Source organism: Podarcis gaigeae (assembly GCF_964106915.1).
Source record: "Podarcis gaigeae genome assembly, chromosome: 13".
NCBI classification, from domain to species: Eukaryota; Metazoa; Chordata; class Lepidosauria; order Squamata; family Lacertidae; genus Podarcis; species Podarcis gaigeae.
Window position 1 is genome coordinate 23,263,231 of NC_139689.1, and position 19,269 is coordinate 23,282,499.

Sequence of the window (19,269 nt, forward strand, 5' to 3'; positions counted from 1 at the left end):
TTTGTATTCTTCCTTTATATGTTCCAGAGTTTAAAAAATGTTTTTAACACATAAAAGGGGGTTAATAGGCTTACTGAAAAACAAAAACCAAGCAGTTTTGTACACTACCCTGGACTGCATCCACAAATGTGGTTTAAAATACTCTACTATTTCATAAAGCAAAAAATGATAAGAATTCAATAATTGTGATTTATAAAATGAGAGATATCTTTTTGATACAGAATGCAATTCGTATTTCAGAGTAGTAACTAAGAATTACCAGCACATCCTGGCCTTGGCATTTGCAGTGAAGGAGATCAATGACAACCCTCAGATCTTACCCAATACCACCTTGGGCTTCCACATATTTGACAGCTATTTCATTGCAAAAGGGACCTATCATGCTACAATGCTGCTAATGTCCAGCCCAAACAGATTGGTCCCCAACTACAAATGCGACATCCATCATCATTTGATAGCAGTCATTGGGGGACTGGACCCCCTAACCTCTCTTCATGCTGCAACAGTCTTGGATATCTATAAAATTCCACAGGTATAATGTATCCATCTCTGTGCTGAGCATCATGGATTTGAAGTTGTTTTACTTTCGTGGTTGCTTTGCCTGCTGTATTTCACCTTGTGGTGCAGAGGCCAAAATATGTGAACTGGAGTGGTGAATAAAGCATAAACTTCAATACCACAGCAAGATTCTTATACGGGGGATACGATTTTGAATTTATTGATACAATTTGGAAAACCCACACGAAATAAATACTTTTTATATGAAGACAGACTAATTATGCAGGTTGATTTCCATTCAGTCACCAATCTTTGGGGGGGGGGGCTGTACTAAAGTTTCAGGGTTGGAAACATAACTGCCTCACAAATTTAATACAAGGAGATTGAAATGATGGTGATTGAGTGGGAGTTGAAAATGGCAGCTTTCGGATTGTGCTTCTCAGAAGTGGAGTGAAAAGTTATGGAGCATAAATCCCATTAAAGAAAAAATTAGATGAGAGTTCATGGGACTATGCTAAAATTAACCCACATGTGGTATCGAATATCTACTAGACTGTAGTACATGAAGTTGATGTTATGCCCACATTGTGTTCGCAGGAATGAAGGCAGAAGGGTGTATGTATGTCTTTATGAAGGAAATTTGCATTTACTAAGGATTTGTGGTGCCGTAGCATAGGATCAACATGCGCATGCAAAATGCAAAATGTTGGCAGAAGGGTGTCTGTGTGTCTTTATGCCGGGAGAACAAGCCCATGTTATAACAGAAGCTGGTAAATGTTTTTTGACTGAAAAAGAAAGCTACAGCAATGTAGAGTGTCCAGGGTTTAAATAAAGCAGGACACTTCTTTTCTTGGAAACATGGTACCTTTCTTGTTCTTCTTCATAGTGACAGTCTTCAACCTCCAATTTTCACTTTTATTTGGTGTGTACGCTTAATTGGCTACACTAACAGAAAAGACTCAAGACGTATTTCAGTATTATTATTTTCAGCAACTTGTATTGAGTGATGGAGCAACACGGTCCTTACTCAAAAGGTAACTTGAAATGTTGAATAAAAATGACTGAATATATTCATAAAACTATTCCTATTCTTCCTTCCTTCCTTTTTTCTGCAATCCCTTTCAGCTCATATATAGCCCTGCTCCAGTCATGCAGGATAAAACTCCAGGCCTTTCCTTCTACCAAATGGTCCCAAAGGAAGCCCTTCAGTATGAGGGGATTCTCTCCTTACTTCTGCATTTCAGGTGGACATGGGTTGGACTTTTTACCATGGATCTTGAGAACGGAGAAAGATTTGTGCAAGCCATGGTTCCAATGTTTATTTCTAGTGGCATTTGTTTTGCCTTTATAGAAAGATTCCCCAAATTGTCTTTTGTCTCTGATCTAAAAGACTTATTCCAACAGGGTGCAAAAATATATGATAAAGTAATGAGTAGCAAAGCCAATGTGATGATCTTCTACGGAGAATCTTATTCTATGATATTTCTGAGATGGCTTCCTTATTTATCTGAGCAAGAACATGTGAAAATTAACCCAAAGGGTACAGTGTGGATATTGACAGCCCAGGTGGAGCTGACTTCTCTCGTTTATCAAAGGACTTGGGATAAAGAAATAATCCACGGGGCTCTGTCCTTCGCAATTCACTCCAATGATATATCAGGATTTCAGCAATTTACTGCCAGCAGAAAACCTGCCACCTCAAAAGAAGATTATTTCATCAAGGACTTCTGGCAGCAGGCATTTGCCTGTTCATTTCCAAGTACAGTTGCAGAGGATGTGGATGGGGCTATCTGCACTGGAGATGAGAACGTGGGGACTCTTCCTGGGCCTTTCTTCGAATTGAACATGATTGGCCACAGCTACAGTATCTACATGGCTGTTTATGCCATGGCGCATGCTGTTCATGACATGGTCTCATGGAGACTCAAATCAAGAATGTTAAAGGACCAAGGGCAGTTGTCATTTCAAAATCAACAGCCATGGCGGGTAATGAAGCAAATTTTCTCTTGCAATAGGGCACCATATCATGGGTGCTGAAATAGTCCATGGTTTGTTCCATAAATAATCTCCCTGATTTTTTATGGTTTGTTTCTTTGTTTTTTTCTTTTTTGAGACTGTTGCCACCGAATATATTTGTAAGACTGATACACATCCTTTTCTTCTCATTTCCTTTTTCAAATATAGCTCCATCATTTCCTCAGAGGTGTATTATTTAATAATAGTGCTGGAGATGAGGTTTCCTTTAACCAGAAAGGGGAGTTGAAAGTTGGGTTGGATGTTATTAATTGGATCGTTTCCCTAAACCAATCCTTTCATAAAATTAAAGTTGGGAGGATGGATCCCCAGACTTCTTCACATCAAGTGTTCACCATCCATGAAGATGCTATAACATGGCAAAGGCGGTTTAACAAGGTAGGGAGATATCCAATTTGGAATGAACATTGACTTCAGTACTGTTTGTAAACATCATTTCACTTGACCACAATGATTTTGTGATGTATGAAGAATTCTTGAGGTCGTCAGGGAAATTACACTTCATGAATTTATTCACCACGGTAGTGTTACAGATAATTATTATTTTAAGAATTATTATTTTTTGAGAAATTGATAGATGAACTAAATATATTTATCTTTTGCTTTGAATATATGTCAAATGATGATCTTTGGTTGAGATCCAAAGTTTGACATGCACATTGATTTCATTGTATCAGTTCAGAGCACTCCATCTTTGAATATCACTTAAGATCATTTTCATTCAAAACATTCAAAATTCCATCAATAAGACCAAAGTACAGTAGTACCTTGGGTTACAAACTTTGCCCCAGGATGAGAACAGAAATTGTGTGCCATGTTGTGGTGTCAGTAGGAGGCCCCATTAGCGAAAGCACACCACAGGTTAAGAACAGACGTCCAGAACGAATTTAGTTCATAACCCAAGGTACCCCTGTATATGTAACCTTTATTCATTTTATTTATGAAATAATCTTTGGCAGCGTGGTTAAAACCAACTTTATGAAAAGTTAGAAAAGCTTTATGAAAAGTTAGGAAAGTTAGAAAACCAGGTAGAATCTCCTCTTTTGTTCCCCACCTTTTCATCATGTGGAAAACATTATTTCTTGCTTGCCTCTATCAAACCAGAACTTCACTATTTAGAACACTAACTCTATCATCTTCCTAATGCCCAATGAAAAAGGCAATTACAAGTATTTCTTTTTATTTCTTTCCTTCTCAAACAAGAAACCGATTTAGAATTCTTCTCCTGCCCTGTACCTTTTGGTTAAAAAAGGAAATAAAATCTCTCTCTCTCTCTCTCTCTCTCTCTCACACACACACACACAGAGAGAGAGAGAGAGAGAGAGAGAGACAGACAGACAGACAGACAGACACAAACACAAGCTGGGGATGGGATGATCTATGCAAATTTACAAAGAGCAACCATCATATGAAGAATGCATGGTTCTGATTTGCTTATGGTGAGCAGTCAAAAGCCGGACCTGCAACTGCTTTTTTGTTTGTTTGTGTGCCTTTGAGGCTTCTCCTGCTTTACCTTCTAATAGAGTAAAAGGAGCAGACAATTGCTATGCCTGTAAGGAACGATAAGGAACAGCTGATAAGACGAAAGGCTGGATGAATGTTGGTGTTTTGCTGTAGTCTGCACAACCAATGGATATTTGGTTGTTTGGGAGTTTGGTTGTTTGGGTTGTTTGGGTGTAATTCATAAATTATTTTCCTGGTAAATGTGTCCTATCTCAATTTTCTTTGGACCTCTCTATCTTTTAAACATATATACACACACTCTTTCCTAAAACCCAAAACCCTTCCAATCTCTAACCAGACTTCCTTATGTATATACATATGGCTCCAAACCTGAATTATTTAGAGCATGTCATCTTGAAAGCCATGAACCTAAATCACATCTTATTCAGAGTTGTGCAACTTATACTCTAAGAATAAGGGCTTCGAGAATTTAGTCAAATAATGAATGTGCATGGCCTGGTTATGTAGGAAAGAATTTGCTGGTGCCTAAAGATATATAATGATGGTAGCAGGTGAGACACTCTAGCGAGAGGACTCCACAATATGGGAACCACTGCAGAAAAGGCCTGTTCTCATGTTGCCCACTTCTGGACCTCTTGTGGAGCAGGCACAGGAAGAAGGGCCTCAGATGATGAGCACACAGTCTGGGTCAGTTCATTTGGGGAGTGGCAGTCGTCGTGGCATTGTGGTTCTGAGTAACTGAAGGCTTAATAGGTCAAAACCATTACTTTTATTGTTCCTGGGCAACCAGTGCAATTGTGCCAGGATTGGTATTATATGCTCAAACTTTCTTGCACCAGTGAGAAACCTGGCCACTGAATTCTACACCAGCTGTAGTTTCCAAACCATCTTCAGAGGCAGCTCCACATATAACACTTTGCAATAATCTAATTTACAAGTTACCAAAGCTTAGACAAATTACATTAGGCCTTACTTGTCTAGATAGGAGCACAACTGGGCCACCAAGGCCACCTGAGCTTCAAGTGACAGCAGTGAATTGATAATTATTCCCAGGTTGTGTACAATTTCCTTCAGAGGGAGTGTAACAATCAAGGACAGGCCACCTTCCATCCATACTGTCTAAGGAGACCCCCCACTAATGTCCTGCAATGGTAATAGCTCTTCAAATACACTAAGAATTGCATCACATGGTAAAGAAATATGGGCCATAAAGGCTGCAGAATAGAAGAAACCCAGAAGATCTCAAATTCATAGAGTTGGCAGTAATATAATCACCTGGTTCTAAGCACTAAGGCAAACACAGTGACTTGCCAGGTTGTCACCTCTCAAGGCTCCAGAGCTCTGGTGGAATCCTCATTAACTTGTGCATGGTTCCCAGTGCCAAATCCCTGAACTGTTCCAACTGAAACAAAGAGGGTACTGCATTATACAAATTTCAGCAATTGCAGGTCTCATCTCTTTATCCTGGCTTTCGACACTTGGTATGCCAATTTCTATCACCTCCAGATTTACTAAATGCTAAGTTGTTTAAAATACTGCTTCATTTGTTGTAACCCACCCCTGAGTGGGAGTACAGGTAATGTAATAGAGGGAACAAGCAAAACCCTTGTGAAGCTACAAACATGGGCAAGCTTCTTGGGACCCTACATCAGTGTCCTCTCTGTCTTCCCAAAGGCTAAGAGGTTCTTTCTCTGGCATTCAGAAGCAAGACAAGAAAGAAGTGGCAGAGGAGGGATTTGAGGCTACAGATTGAAAGGACTCAGCAGCTGGATTGTTACCATTTAGGCCTTGCTCTTCTTTCCTACTCAAACAAGAAACCGATTCAGAATTCTTCTCCTGTCCTGTACCTTTTGGTTAAAAAAAGGAAATAAAATCTCTCTCTCTCTCTCTCTCCCTCTCTCTCTCTCTCTCTCTCTCTCACACACACACACACACTGAGAGAGAGAGAGAGAGAGAGAGAAAGAAACACAAGCTAGGGATGGGATGATCTATGCAAATTTGCAAAGAGCAACCATTATATGAAGAATGCATGGTTCTGATTTGCTTATGGTGAGCAGTCAAAAGCCTACCCGCAATTGTTTATTTGTTAGTTTGTGTGCCTTTGAGGCTACTCCTGTCTTCCCTCTCTGCAGACCAGGTTGGAATATCCTGCTCATGGTTTTTATTACTGGGTGTTAGACATGAAGCTCTAGAAACCTCTCAGTTACAGAAAATGTATTCATATGATTGTGGGTGGCAAGAGAAAGCCTGAACCACCCTTGATGATTGGAGAGAGAGTTGGAATCTTGTCAGGTCTCTGCCCACTTTGCCATTAATAGGGGTCTCCTCTACTGGAACCATAAAGATTCCCAGCTCTATATCTTCCTTTGTTTCATGGATTAGGCAAGGCCTATTTCTGTATGCAGTGAGAGTTGCAGTCCTGGTTCAAGCAAGAAAATGAAGGAGGGGGAGCCATTTTGTTGCTATGATTGCACTCCCTGTCCAGAAGAGAAGATTTCAGACCAGATGGGTAAGCAATATCACATATAGAAATAGGAAGTAGATGTCCAGTAATTCAGAGGAAGGGGAATAAGCATAAATATATGCATACAATATGGTTACAGGTTTTATTCTTTTTTGGGGTGTGGGGAATGGTAAATCTGAGTGATGCAGAGGGCCTTGTTGAAGATGCAAAAATCCAACCTGGTATCCTTGGTGGAATAATTTGCCCTTGTGTTGAATGTGAGCTACCGTAATTGGTCCACGGCCTCCTTGCCTTATCTTCATTCCATGACCTCAGAACAGGCTCAAAGAGAGGTTGGTTTTACCTGTCTTCCTTGTATGAGTTTCTTTGTTTATAAGCAATCTCCTCCTTGTAGTCTCATTCAGATCCACAAATGCAGTGTGGCTAATAGTTTATCCGCTCAGCTATAGGGAAGTTGAGATGGGCTTGCAAGATTATGGCCTCTGTGGTTGAAAATCACCTTGCCCAATCCTTTTGTCTCGTAATAGGAGAACAAGGGGTTTGGCTTCTGGAAACTTTGTTTATATAAAATACACAATTGCATATAAAAATGGTACATCTACACACACACACACAAGCGCGCGCGTACACACACACACATTTTCCTTCTGACATACCCTGCCTCTCAGCCTCTGGGTTCTCACCTAGGATCCATGCAAACTGTCAGCTCACCTAAAAATTCTAGCAATGGGAAGAGTTCCTGGAAATAGTGGACATCACCCTAGTCTCTTGTTTCTTATGGACAGGCAGAGGGGAGTTGGTTCTTCCTCAGGCTGCCCTCAGCTGTGTCCCATTCAGCTGCACACCAAGTTCAGGAGCAACAGGTTTGTTGAGTTTCCCAGGTAGTCCAAAGGATGGGAAAAGGGCATCTCTTCACTCACACCCCATTGGTTGACTGATTGATTGATTGAATCTGTACACCCCCCTATACCAAGAGATCTCTATCTTATTTTTATTTTTTTATTTTTGTGTACCACTTTATGTATTTAAGAAAAAAATCAAAACGCTTTAAAGCTTATTGAATCAATAAAACATAAATAAAAGAATCTGAAGAAAGTCAAATATAGAGTATGAAGTCAAAGAAACAGAACAGCAAACTAAAATATTATCTTAATGATTTCAAAGAAAAAACATTACAAAGGAGGTCAACTACAGAATACATATTTAACATAGGAGGGCTGGGTGAATGTGGGACCAACCTCCTAGGCCAGGTGGAAAGGGCCTTGCAGGGAGCGGCCTTCACACCTTCTTCACCCTCTGTCCTTTTCTTCTCCAGCTGCTGGAGGGAGAGAGAGAGAGAGAGGTGTGACATCAGGAGAGAGCACAATGTATTCATTGAGAAGAAAGTTTACATTTTAATTCACCTTAGATTAAGATATTTTTTTAATGGCATAAAGAGTAAACCAAAATAAAAAAGAGCAGAATGCTTTAATGAAATCTCTTAAACATTCATGATAAACTGCCTTGGCAGAGGAAAATCAGGACCTGGTGTAACATTGTCCTTGGTAAAGCAGTACATCTGAGATTTTGTTGTATATATTCAAAAATGCCCAATTCTCATATATAAATCATTGCTTAGGGTCTGTTGGGATGACAGGACTACATAAACTTTAATCTATGCAAGATTAGGATGGATCGTATGGTTTGGGACACCAATATAAAACTCATAACTCACTGCTTCCTCTTCAGATATGAATGACTGTTTTAAATGTCCAGATGAATATTATCCCAACAAAAAACAGGATTTATGTATTCTGAAGGAAATAAGCTTCTTGTCTTATGAAGAACTTTTGGGGATCAGTTTAGCCTGTTTTTCACTTTCCTCTTCAATCATCACAGCTCTGGTGCTAGGGACGTTTCTGAAGCACCATAACACTCCCATTGTCAAAGCCAACAACCGGGACCTCACCTACATGCTCCTCCTCTCCCTCCTGCTCTGCTTCCTTTGTGCATTGCTATTCATTGGACAGCCTCAGAAGGTGACATGTCTTCTGCGACAACCTGTTTTTGGCATCATCTTCTCAGTGGCTGTTTCTTGTGTGCTGGCAAAAACGATCACAGTGATTCTGGCTTTCATGGCCACCAAACCAGGATCCAGGATGAGGAAATGGGTGGGGAAGAGGCTGGCCAACTCCATTGTGATTTCCTGCTCCTTTATTCAAGCAACCATTTGTATTATGTGGTTGGCATTTTCTCCCCCATTCCCAGATGTCGATAAACACTCATCTTATGGAGAAATTGTTCTAGAATGCAATGAGGGTTCTGTAACTATGTTTTACTGTGTCCTTGGTTACATGGGCTTTCTGGCTATGGCCAGTTTCAGTGTGGCTTTCCTTGCCAGGAAGTTGCCTGACAGTTTCAATGAAGCCAAGTTCATCACTTTCAGCATGTTGGTCTTTTGCAGTGTTTGGTTATCCTTTATTCCCTCCTACCTGAGCACTAAAGGAAAATACATGGTAGCTGTGGAGATCTTTTCTATCTTAGCCTCCAGTGCTGGGATGCTGGGGTGCATCTTTTCCCCTAAATGTTATATCATTGTTTTAAGGCCTGAATTGAACAATAAGGAACAACTGATAAGACAAAAGGCTGGATGAATGTGCGGGTGGGTTTTGCTCTAGTCTGCACAACCAATGGATATTTGGTTGTTTGGGTGTTTATGAATTATTTTCCTGGTAAATGTGTCCTATCTCAATTTTCTTTGGACCTCTCTATCTTTTAAACATATATACACACACTCTTTCCTAAAACCCAAAACCCTTCCAATCTCTAACCAGACTTCCTTATGTATATACATATGGCTCCAAACCTGAATTATTTAGAGCATGTCATCTTGAAAGCCATGAACCTAAATCACATCTTATTCAGAGTTGTGCAACTTATACTCTAAGAATAAGGGCTTCGAGAATTTAGTCAAATAATGAATGTGCATGGCCTGGTTATGTAGGAAAGAATTTGCTGGTGCCTAAAGATATATAATGATGGTAGCAGGTGAGACACTCTAGCGAGAGGACTCCACAATCTGGGAACCACTGTAGAAAAGGCCTGTTCTCATGTTGCCAACCTCTGGACCTCTTGTGGATCAGGCACAGGAAGAAAGGCCTCAGATGATGAGCACATGATCTGGGTCAGTACATTTGGGGAGAGGCAGTCCTTGTGGCATTGTGGTTCTGAGCAACTAAAGACTTTATAGTTCAAAACTAGCACTTTTATTTGTCCTGGAAAGCAATGGGCAGCCAGGGCAGTTGTGCCAGGATTGGTGTTATATGCTCAAACTTTATTGCACCGGTGAGCAACCTGGCCACTGAATTCTACAACAGATGTAGTTTCCAAACCATCTTCAGAGGCAGCCCCACATCTAACACGTTGCCATAATCTAACCTACAAGTTACCAAAGCATGGATGGAAGATTTCTTTTCTGGCATTCAGAAGCAAGAAAGACACAAGTGGTGAAGGAGGGATTTGAGGCTACAGATTAAAAGGATTCAGCAGCTGGATTGCTGCTAATTAGGCTTTGCTCTTCTAAAAGTAAAGGAATCATTCTGCCCTCCAACTTCATTGATGATCCCTCCCACCACATTTCTGCCACATTCCCTCTTTATAAGATGTTCCCCTCCCACAACCTGCAGTATGTGCTATTAAGTTGACTTCAAATCTTCAGCATAGTGCTCCTAAAGCATGTTTAAGTGTACATTAACACCAAACTATGATGTTATACATCTGAAGCCTTGGTGCCTCCCTCATGCAAACCAAAGTATCATTTGATACTCAACTAGGTGGAAGGTGTGGGGGAATCTTCAGATGTAACAAACAAGTTTCCTTCTGCAGTTACACAGAGGAACCCCAACGTTGACTTTGTAATTATTTTCCTCTGTCATTACAGCAGGGACTATAATTAATTTTATTGCATGCTGAAACCCCTGTGGAATTCGAACTGGAAAGGAAAAAAGAAAGTTGCTATTTGATAAATATGCACACAAGAATTTATAACTACCACTAGGGCTTAGTGGTATTTATACTTCAGAGTTCTGGCCTATTTAAAAACCGAATAAACATTTAAATCAGCCTTCGCAACTGGTGACATTGAAATTTTCTGTGGAAAGAATGTCATGTTTCTCAAGTGAAGATTTGCCTTCAAACTCAGGATGGCGACTTTGCTTATGTTGCTGCTGGCACTGCTTCCTGAAATGACATGCAAGACTCACATGGTGAAGTGTCATGTCCATGATCCACACCCTCCACTTCACAAGTATCACCAGTCAGGAGACCTCACCCTTGGTGGCTTAGCTTCTCACAGCTTCATCATTTCCAATGCATTAGCCTTCACTAAAGAACCCCCACAGGCATTGCCCGAAGAGCTTGCGTAAGGAGTTGCTCTTTCTTTTATCTCTTTCTGTTTTTCTGAGTTTCTTTCTCTGAATACTGAAAGCCGTGGCATGCTGATTTTCAACAAAGAAAAATATAAATAAAGCAATTAAGGATATGTTCCTTGTTCCCGATAACAAGATAATAGAACATAATAAAGATAAATTTCTTTCATTGACTTTTATTGGCTTGCATAGCCTAGTTTCATATCTATTAATTTTGAAATCTGTTGTCATCCATCTTATCATGGAAATGAATCTCATTGATGTGTGATGGATTTTGTTTTCTTCCTTTATATGTTCCAGAGTTCTTAAAATGTTTTTAACACATAAAAGGGGGCAAATGGACTTACTAAAAAACAACTACAACCAAGCAAGCAATTTTATACACCACACTGTACTGCATCCTGAAATGTAGTTTAAAATACTGTACTATTTCATGATGCAAACATTAATGAGGATGTAATAATTGTGATTTATAAAATGAGAGAGATCTTTTTGATACAGAGTGCAATTCTCATTTCAGCGTGGTGACTAAGAATTACCAGCACATCCTGGCCTTGGCATTTGCAGTGAAGGAGATCAATGACAACCCTCAGATCTTACCCAATACCACCTTGGGCTTCCACATATTTGACAGCTATTTCATTGCAAAAGGGACCTATCATGCTACAATGCTGCTAATGTCCAGCCCAAACAGATTGGTCCCCAACTACAAATGTGACATTCATCATCATTTGATAGCAGTCATTGGGGGACTGGACCCCCTAACCTCTCTTCATGCTGCAACAGTCTTGGATATCTATAAAATTCCACAGGTATAATGTGTCCATCTCTGTGCGGAGCATCATGGATTTCAAGTTGTTGTTTTCCTTCCATGGTTGCATTCCCTGCCATATTTCACCTTGTGGTGCAGAGTCCAAAATATGTGAACTGGTGTGGTATTTAAGCATATGCTTAAACAAAACTCTTATACAGGGGAAGCAATTTGAATTTATTGATACATTTTGGGGGAGACCAAATAAATACTTTTTAATTTGCAGAAAGGATAATGATGCAGGCTGTTTCCCAAACAGTCACCAACCTTTTGGGGAAATTTTTACAAAAGTCTCAGCATTGAAAGCGTCATTGCCTCACACATTTAAATATGAGGGTTGATTTTTCTGATGGTGTGCGGTGGGAGTTGAAAATGGCAGCTTTTGGATTGTTCTTCGCAGAAGTGGAGTAAAACATTATGGAGCATAAATCCCATCAAAGAACACTTTGATGAGTATTCATGAGGCTATGGTAAAATTAACCCACCTGTGGCATTTAATATTTACTAGACTGTACTACATAAATTTGATGTTATGCCCACATTGTGTTCGCAGGAATGCAGGCAGAAAGGTGTATTTAAGTCTTTATGAAGGCAGTATGCATTTGCTAAGGATTTGTGGTGCCATAGAAAAGGCTCAACATGGGCATGCAAAATGTGGGCAGAATGGTGTCTGTGTGCCTTTATGCCAGGAGTACAAGTCCATGTTATTACAGAAGCTGGGAAATCTGTTTTGACTGAAAAATGAAGCTACAGCAATGTAGAGTGCCCAGGGTTTAAATACAGTAGGACACTTTTTTCTTGGAAACATGGTACCATTTTTCCTCTACTTTATCAACTTAGTGACAGTCTTCTCCCTCGAATTTTCAGTTTTATTTGAGGGGGAGTACCCTATATTGGCTACAGTAACATATATGACTCAAGATGTATTTCAGTATTATTACTTTCTGCATCATATTGAGTAATGGAGCAACACAGTCCTTACTCTAAAACCCATGGGTTTGTAGTTTTTGTTTATTCTGCTGGTGTACATTTTAAACTGTTGAATAAAAATGACTTAATATATCCATAATGTCAGGGTTTCAGGGACAGAGAGCGAGGGGGAGGGGTCCCAGGGCGACGAGGAAGAGGACGACGATGACCCGAGGTTGTCAGTGAGTCCGTCAAGTGAATCCGAGGATTCCCAAAAGGGAGCCCCCTGGTCAGGCCAAGGGGCAGTAGAGAGGGAAGCAGTCAGAAGCAGGGGAACGAAGAGGGAATCCCCAGTGGGGGTTGGAGATCGGGACCGGCCTCTCCGTCGGAACGGAGTGAAGGGGGTGGAGTTGCCAGTGTGTCAGAAAGAGCAGAACAGGGAGCAGAGAGGGGAAGGAGTTCGGAGCAGAACGTCCTGCCGGAAGGGGAGGAGTGTAGTACCGAGAGTAGCGTAACGGTCAAAAGGAAGGTCAGAGGCAACGTACGCGCGCCAAGTTCAAATGTGGAGGCGCGCGGAAATGAGGAGAGCCCTGAGGAGGAGCCTGGTCCCAAAGCACGAAGGAGGGGGGAGCAGGCGTCAGAAGACTCAGCCTCGGGGGAGTCCCGAAGGGAGGGAGTACAGGGGGGCAGGAAGACCCTGCGGAAAAGGAAGGAGAGGAAAAGGTGGAGCAGTACAAGCCTCTTAAGCTGGTGCAGGGGCGGGACTGACTCAGAGGGGACTTCTAACATCTAAGGGTAACAGATGCTGAGCCACGGAGCTTGGATGTAACGACAACAATGTTCTTCAATAAAACCTTTTGTATATAACTTGGACTGGATTTTGGTCTCTTGTGAGCTGGGACCTCGGGTGGCTCTGACAGTAAGTCCCCTCCCGAAGAACGCAAAAATTTTTTTTGCAAAGCTCACAAGCGGTGACAGCCATGAGTGCGGAGGATCAGCTGACAGCACTGCGAACTACAGTTTCCGAACTCACCGCTGCAGTCCTTGCGTCTCAGAAGAAGCATGACGAAATGGAGAAGCGCTGCCAGGACCTGCAAACAAGGTGGGAGTGTGCAAACAGGGAAGGGTTCCCAGGGTCCAGATCAGAGGGCATTGGACTTGGAAGGCGGGGGGGCAGCCTAGTCACCCACTTCGATGGGAACCTGAAGCACTACCCCAGTTTCAGAGCAGACGTTTTGTATGCATTACACTTGCTTCGTCATGACTTTAAAGATGAGGAGGAGAAAGTGGGGTTTATTGTTTCTCACTTGCATGGGCCGGCCAGAGACTGGTTGCGCAATTTGTGGCGTGAAGATGGCCCTGCCCGCCGCGATTCTGATGAATTCATTAAAGCGATGGATGCCTGCTTCCAGTCAACCGTAGATTTGGATCTTGCACGCAGGGAGATATTTGGACTGCGGCAAGGCAAAGCCACTGTGCGTCAGTACCATTCCAGATTTTTTGCTTTACTGACTGCGTTACGCTGGGAGAAAGACTGCACACCTGTGAGGGATTTGTTCTGGGAGGGTCTCAGCGGTCCCATAAAGGACGAACTTGCCAGGGGAGACAGACCTCAGACCCTGGAGGAGGTGGTGCAGAGGGCTCTGGCGATTGGGATACGTCACGAGGGACGTCCTTGGCACAATGAGGAAGAACGTCAGGTGCGTCCACCAGCGAGGACGTCTTCTTTCATCCCCAGGGAGTTCAGTCAGTCACATCCCTCGCCGCTGGGGAGGCAGGGGGAGGAGCCGATGGAACTTGGTGGTGCTAAGGCTCAAGCAACAGCCAGAGCCCCAGTTTCCGGTGCAGTAAAGGCGAAGCCTCCTAGAGGGACCAGGAAGTGTTACATCTGCGACAGTGCACTGCACAAGGCGAAAGAGTGCCCCCAGAGGCTCCAGAAACACACTGCAGCTTTAGCGACGGTAGCTGCAGAAGTGATCCAGGAAGAGGAACCTCAGGGAAACGACAATGCCTGGCTGCAAGCAGAATTGCTGGGGCTCAGCCAGGCGAATCTGTAGAACAGTCCCCAGCGTCTTTGCAACCCACAGACCCTTTACCACCCAAGCCAGCGGTGCAGCTCACTGCAACACTTCAGTTGCCAAATGGGACCACCCTAGAAGTGCCCCTCACGATCGATTCGGGGAGCAACGCCGATTTCGTGGGGATGCAATTCGTCAAGCAGCATCGCATAGCGCTTCTGCCCGCCACAACGCCTCTGAACGTAGTCACGGTGGATGGCAGGAAATTGCTAGGAGGGCAAGTTGTGCAACAGACACCTCCCATGGTGATGCGGATAGGAGATCACCGAGAAGTCATTAGCTTCAATGTCACCCAACTGTCTGACACGCCTATAGTATTAGGCATGAGTTGGCTGGAGAGACACAGTCCTGCTGTAGCGTGGTACCAACGCCAGATCACCTTTTGCTCATCGTACTGTGCTCAAAATTGCATCCAGTCCTGCCAGGAGGAGGGGGCTGAGCACCAGCTGCGACTTGGCATGGTGCAGGCAGTACCTAGCAAGTACGAAAGGTTCCTGGAGGTTTTCTGCGAGAAGGAAGCTGACCAGTTGCCGCCCCACAGACCTTATGATTGTGCCATCGACCTGGTGCCGGGGGCGCAGTTGCCGACTGCAAAACTGTATTCCATGTCTGAGGACGAGATGCAAGAGCTCAGGGAGTTCATAGAGCACAATTTGAAGCGTGGATTCATCCGAGAATCGAAAGCAGTGGGGGGCAGTCCTGTGTTCTTTGTAAAGAAGAAGGACACGCCCCAAAAAAGACTCATTGTGGATTATAGGTTCATAAACAGTATGACCAAGCCCAAGGCCTTCCCCATGCCCAAGATAGATGATCTCCTAGCAACCGTGAGGAAGGGGAAGATCTTCACCAAATTGGATCTGCGTGGAGCGTATAACCTCATACGCATCCGGGAGGGCGATGAGTGGAAAACGGCCATGTTCACGCCTCTGGGCACGTATGAATACAGAGTTATGCCGTTTGGTCTCCAAAATGGATCTCACGTATTCCAAGCCTTTATGCATCACGTGCTAGCGGGACTCCTCTACAAGAAATGTGTGTGTTTCCTCGACGACATCCTGATCTTTTCGGAGACGGAAGAGGCCCACGAGAGGGACGTAAAGGAAGTCCTGCAAAGACTACGGGAGAACAGGCTCTACGCCAAGTTAGAGAAGTGCCAGTTTGATGTGACGGAGGTGGATTTCCTGGGCTACAAGCTGTCCGACAAGGGGCTGGCCATGGACAGCGTCAAGGTCCGCGCGGTGTTGGACTGGAAGAGCCCATGCAATCGGAAGGAAGTCCAGAGATTCGTCGGCTTCGCCAACTTCTACCGCAAATTCATCAGAGGTTTTGCAAAGGAGACGGCAGCGATCACGGACACTCTGAGTTCCAAGAAGAAGAGGTTCGTGTGGACGGAACAGGCGGAGCGCTCTTTTCGGAAGCTTAAAAGCCTTTTCGCCTCCGAGGAGCAGCTGCTGCACGTGGATCCAGGCAGGCCCATGCGAGTAGAGACCGACGCGTCAGACAGGGCGGTTGGAGCCGTGCTCCTGCAAGAAGATCCACATGGGAACTGGAGACCCGGTGCCTTTTACTCCCGAAAGCTCAGCAAGGCGGAGCAAAACTACACCATATGGGACAGAGAGCTGTTGGCCATTCACGCAGCGTTCAAAGCGTGGCGACACTTCCTCATAGGAGCCAAGCACACAGTACAGGTCCGCACGGATCACAAGAACCTAGAGTATTGGCGCACGGCGAAGCTCCAAAGCCAGAGACACATGCGCTGGACGGAATTCTTCGCGGATTTCGACTTTCGGATAGAGTACATCCCCGGAGATTCCAACGTTATAGCCGATGCGCTATCCAGGAAACCGCAATATCTCGATGAAGCGACACCAGTAGCAGCCAGGCACATTTTCGCACCGCAGGCGTGGTCGTGCGCTGCCATCACAGTAGATCTGGACGCGGTGCGACGCGCGTTGCAAGTGGATCAGTTCGCACAGTCCAAAATGGAGGAGTTGCGCAGAGGTGTGCAGAGTGGCGAAGATTTCCAACTACGCGACGGGCTGCTAACTCGCAAAGGTGCCCTCTATGTGCCAAGCGACGAGCTTCGCGCAAAGGTTCTGCAGCAGTTGCACGACGCCCCCAGTGCGGGCCACTTCGGCAAGGAGAAGACAATAGAACTGGTGGCAAGGGACTTTTGGTGGCCTCGGATGCGTGGAGAGGTAGCGGATTACGTCGCCAGGTGTGACACTTGTCAAAGGTCCAAGCCAGTACACCAGAAGCCAGCGGGGCTGTTGGAACCGCTGGAAACGCCACAGCAACCGTGGGAGAGGGTAGCCCTGGACTTCGTTACTGACCTGCCCAGCTCCAGAGGGAAGACGGCGGTACTGGTGGTTGTGGACCTGTTCACCAAGATGGCGCACTTCATTCCGTGCGCAAAGGTGGCGACGGCGGAACAGACTGCCAAACTCTTCATTGATCACGTGTTCAAGGTGCATGGGCTGCCGCAGTCCATCCTGTCCGACAGGGGGCGCCAGTTTGTTTCCAATTTTTGGCAGAAGCTTTTAGGTATCCTGAACGTCAAGATCAACCTTACGTCGGCGAGACACCCACAGACCAACGGCCAAGCTGAGAGGGTCAACGCGATCATGCAGCAGTACCTGAGATGTTACGCCAATCAGCGACCCGCAGCTTGGGTGGACTACCTGCCGATGGCAGAGTTTGCCTATAACAACACGAAGCACGCGTCCACGGGGGTGACGCCGTTCTTCGTGAACAACGGTCGTCATCCCAGAACCTTCCCGGGGTACGGGGCACCGAGAGAGGGGGTGCCGCAAGAAGCCGACCAGTTTGCAGCGGAGCTGCAGGAGGTGCACGAAGAGTTGCGGAGACATTTGGAGCTGGCCAAGCAAGCATATAAGGTGCAGGCAGACAAAAACAGGAGAGCGGGGGAGGAGATCCAGGTGGGTGACTGGGTGTGGTTAGCGGCCCAAGCGATGCCAGCCAAGTTGTTGGCCAAGAAGAAGCTAGGGCACAGGCAGTTAGGGCCGTACCAGGTGGAGGCTAAGATCAACCCTGTAGCCTTTCGACTAGCCCTCCCCGAAGGTTCCAGAGTGCATCCGGTATTTCACCCCCTACAAGGCACCACACAGGTTTCAGGAGTCTGAAACAGTCCCGCAACTACACACTAAGTCACAGGAGAGGGAGAGGGCACCTAGGGCCGAACCACTCAACGAGGTCACAGAAATCCTGGACTCGAGATGGGTGAAAGAGGGGGTAGAATACTTTCTAGCCACAGAGGGCACTCCAGCCAGTGCCAACGGTTGGGTGCCGGGCTACGCTTTAGACGAACCTCTTCTAAAAGACGAGTTCCATGCCCTTTTCCCGCATAGACCCATGCCAGCCGAGTACTTTGATGACTGGCTCTTTACGCCCACACTCTCAGACAGTACTTTCCGGGGTTTTTCTTCAGCCGAGGAGAGAACGCCAGAATCTAGCCCGCCCAGGGGATCGTGCTCAGGGGTGGACACAGAACCCTCTTATTGGTGGGACGAGCAACCAGAGGAGGACTGGCGCAGGAAATGGCTGACGGGACCTTGGCCGGCAGCACCAGACGAGGTACCAATGGAAGAGGGAGAAGAGAACACTTTGGGTCAAGAACCCGAATTAGAACACTCATACACCGAACTGCAAGCAGAGGAAATGGAGGTACACAACCTGTATCCTGCATCCACCTCCGAAGAGCTGCAGCTCCTACAACCTGCACCCGATGGGCGGGAGGGGGGAAGGGGGGGCTTCGAGGGGGGGATGGATGTCAGGGTTTCAGGGACAGAGAGCGAGGGGGAGGGGTCCCAGGGCGACGAGGAAGAGGACGACGATGACCCGAGGTTGTCAGTGAGTCCCTCAAGTGAATCCGAGGATTCCCAAAAGGGAGCCCCCTGGTCAGGCCAAGGGGCAGTAGAGAGGGAAGCAGTCAGAAGCAGGGGAACGAAGAGGGAATCCCCAGTGGGGGTTGGAGATCGGGACCGGCCTCTCCGTCGGAACGGAGTGAAGGGGGTGGAGTTGCCAGTGTGTCAGAAAGAGCAGAACAGGGAGCAGAGAGGGGAAGGAGTTCGGAGCAGAACGTCCTGCCGGAAGGGGAGGAGTGTAGTACCGAGAGTAGCGTAACGGTCGAAAGGAAGGTCAGAGGCAACGTACGCGCGCCAAGTTCAAATGTGGAGGCGCGCGGAAATGAGGAGAGCCCTGAGGAGGAGCCTGGTCCCAAAGCACGAAGGAGGGGGGAGCAGGCGTCAGAAGACTCAGCCTCGGGGGAGTCCCGAAGGGAGGGAGCACAGGGGGGCAGGAAGACCCTGCGGAAAAGGAAGGAGAGGAAAAGGTGGAGCAGTACAAGCCTCTTAAGCTGGTGCAGGGGCGGGACTGACTCAGAGGGGACTTCTAACATCTAAGGGTAACAGATGCTGAGCCACGGAGCTTGGATGTAACGACAACAATGTTCTTCAATAAAACCTTTTGTATATAACTTGGACTGGATTTTGGTCTCTTGTGAGCTGGGACCTCGGGTGGCTCTGACACATAAAATCATGATTATTCTTTCTTTTCCCCCCTGCAATCCCTTTTAGCTCATATATA

The 19,269-nt window shown here is 45.3% G+C and overlaps 1 protein-coding gene across 1 annotated transcript; it reads left to right on the forward strand.

The window, feature by feature from the left end:
- Positions 1-309: 309 nt before the first annotated feature.
- Positions 310-11,005, forward strand: LOC310829716 (vomeronasal type-2 receptor 26-like). The gene is made up of 6 exons (XM_083708456.1): positions 310-532; positions 1,624-2,484; positions 2,683-2,910; positions 6,379-6,505; positions 8,189-9,101; positions 10,641-11,005. The coding sequence occupies exons 1-5, from the start codon at positions 389-391 to the stop codon at positions 9,091-9,093; spliced, it is 2,265 nt and encodes a 754-aa protein (XP_083564582.1). The 5' UTR covers positions 310-388; the 3' UTR covers positions 9,094-9,101; positions 10,641-11,005.
- The last annotated feature ends 8,264 nt before the right edge of the window (positions 11,006-19,269 follow it).

Coding starts and splice junctions, on each gene's coding strand:
- LOC310829716 (XM_083708456.1), top strand. CDS start 389: ATGCTGCTAATGTCCAGCCCAAACAGATTGGTCCCCAACTACAAATGC. Junction 2,485..2,682: donor AAAATCAACAGCCATGGCGG/GTAATGAAGCAA, acceptor TTTCAAATATAG/CTCCATCATTTCCTCAGAGG. Junction 2,911..6,378: donor GGCAAAGGCGGTTTAACAAG/GTAGGGAGATAT, acceptor TTCATGGATTAG/GCAAGGCCTATTTCTGTATG.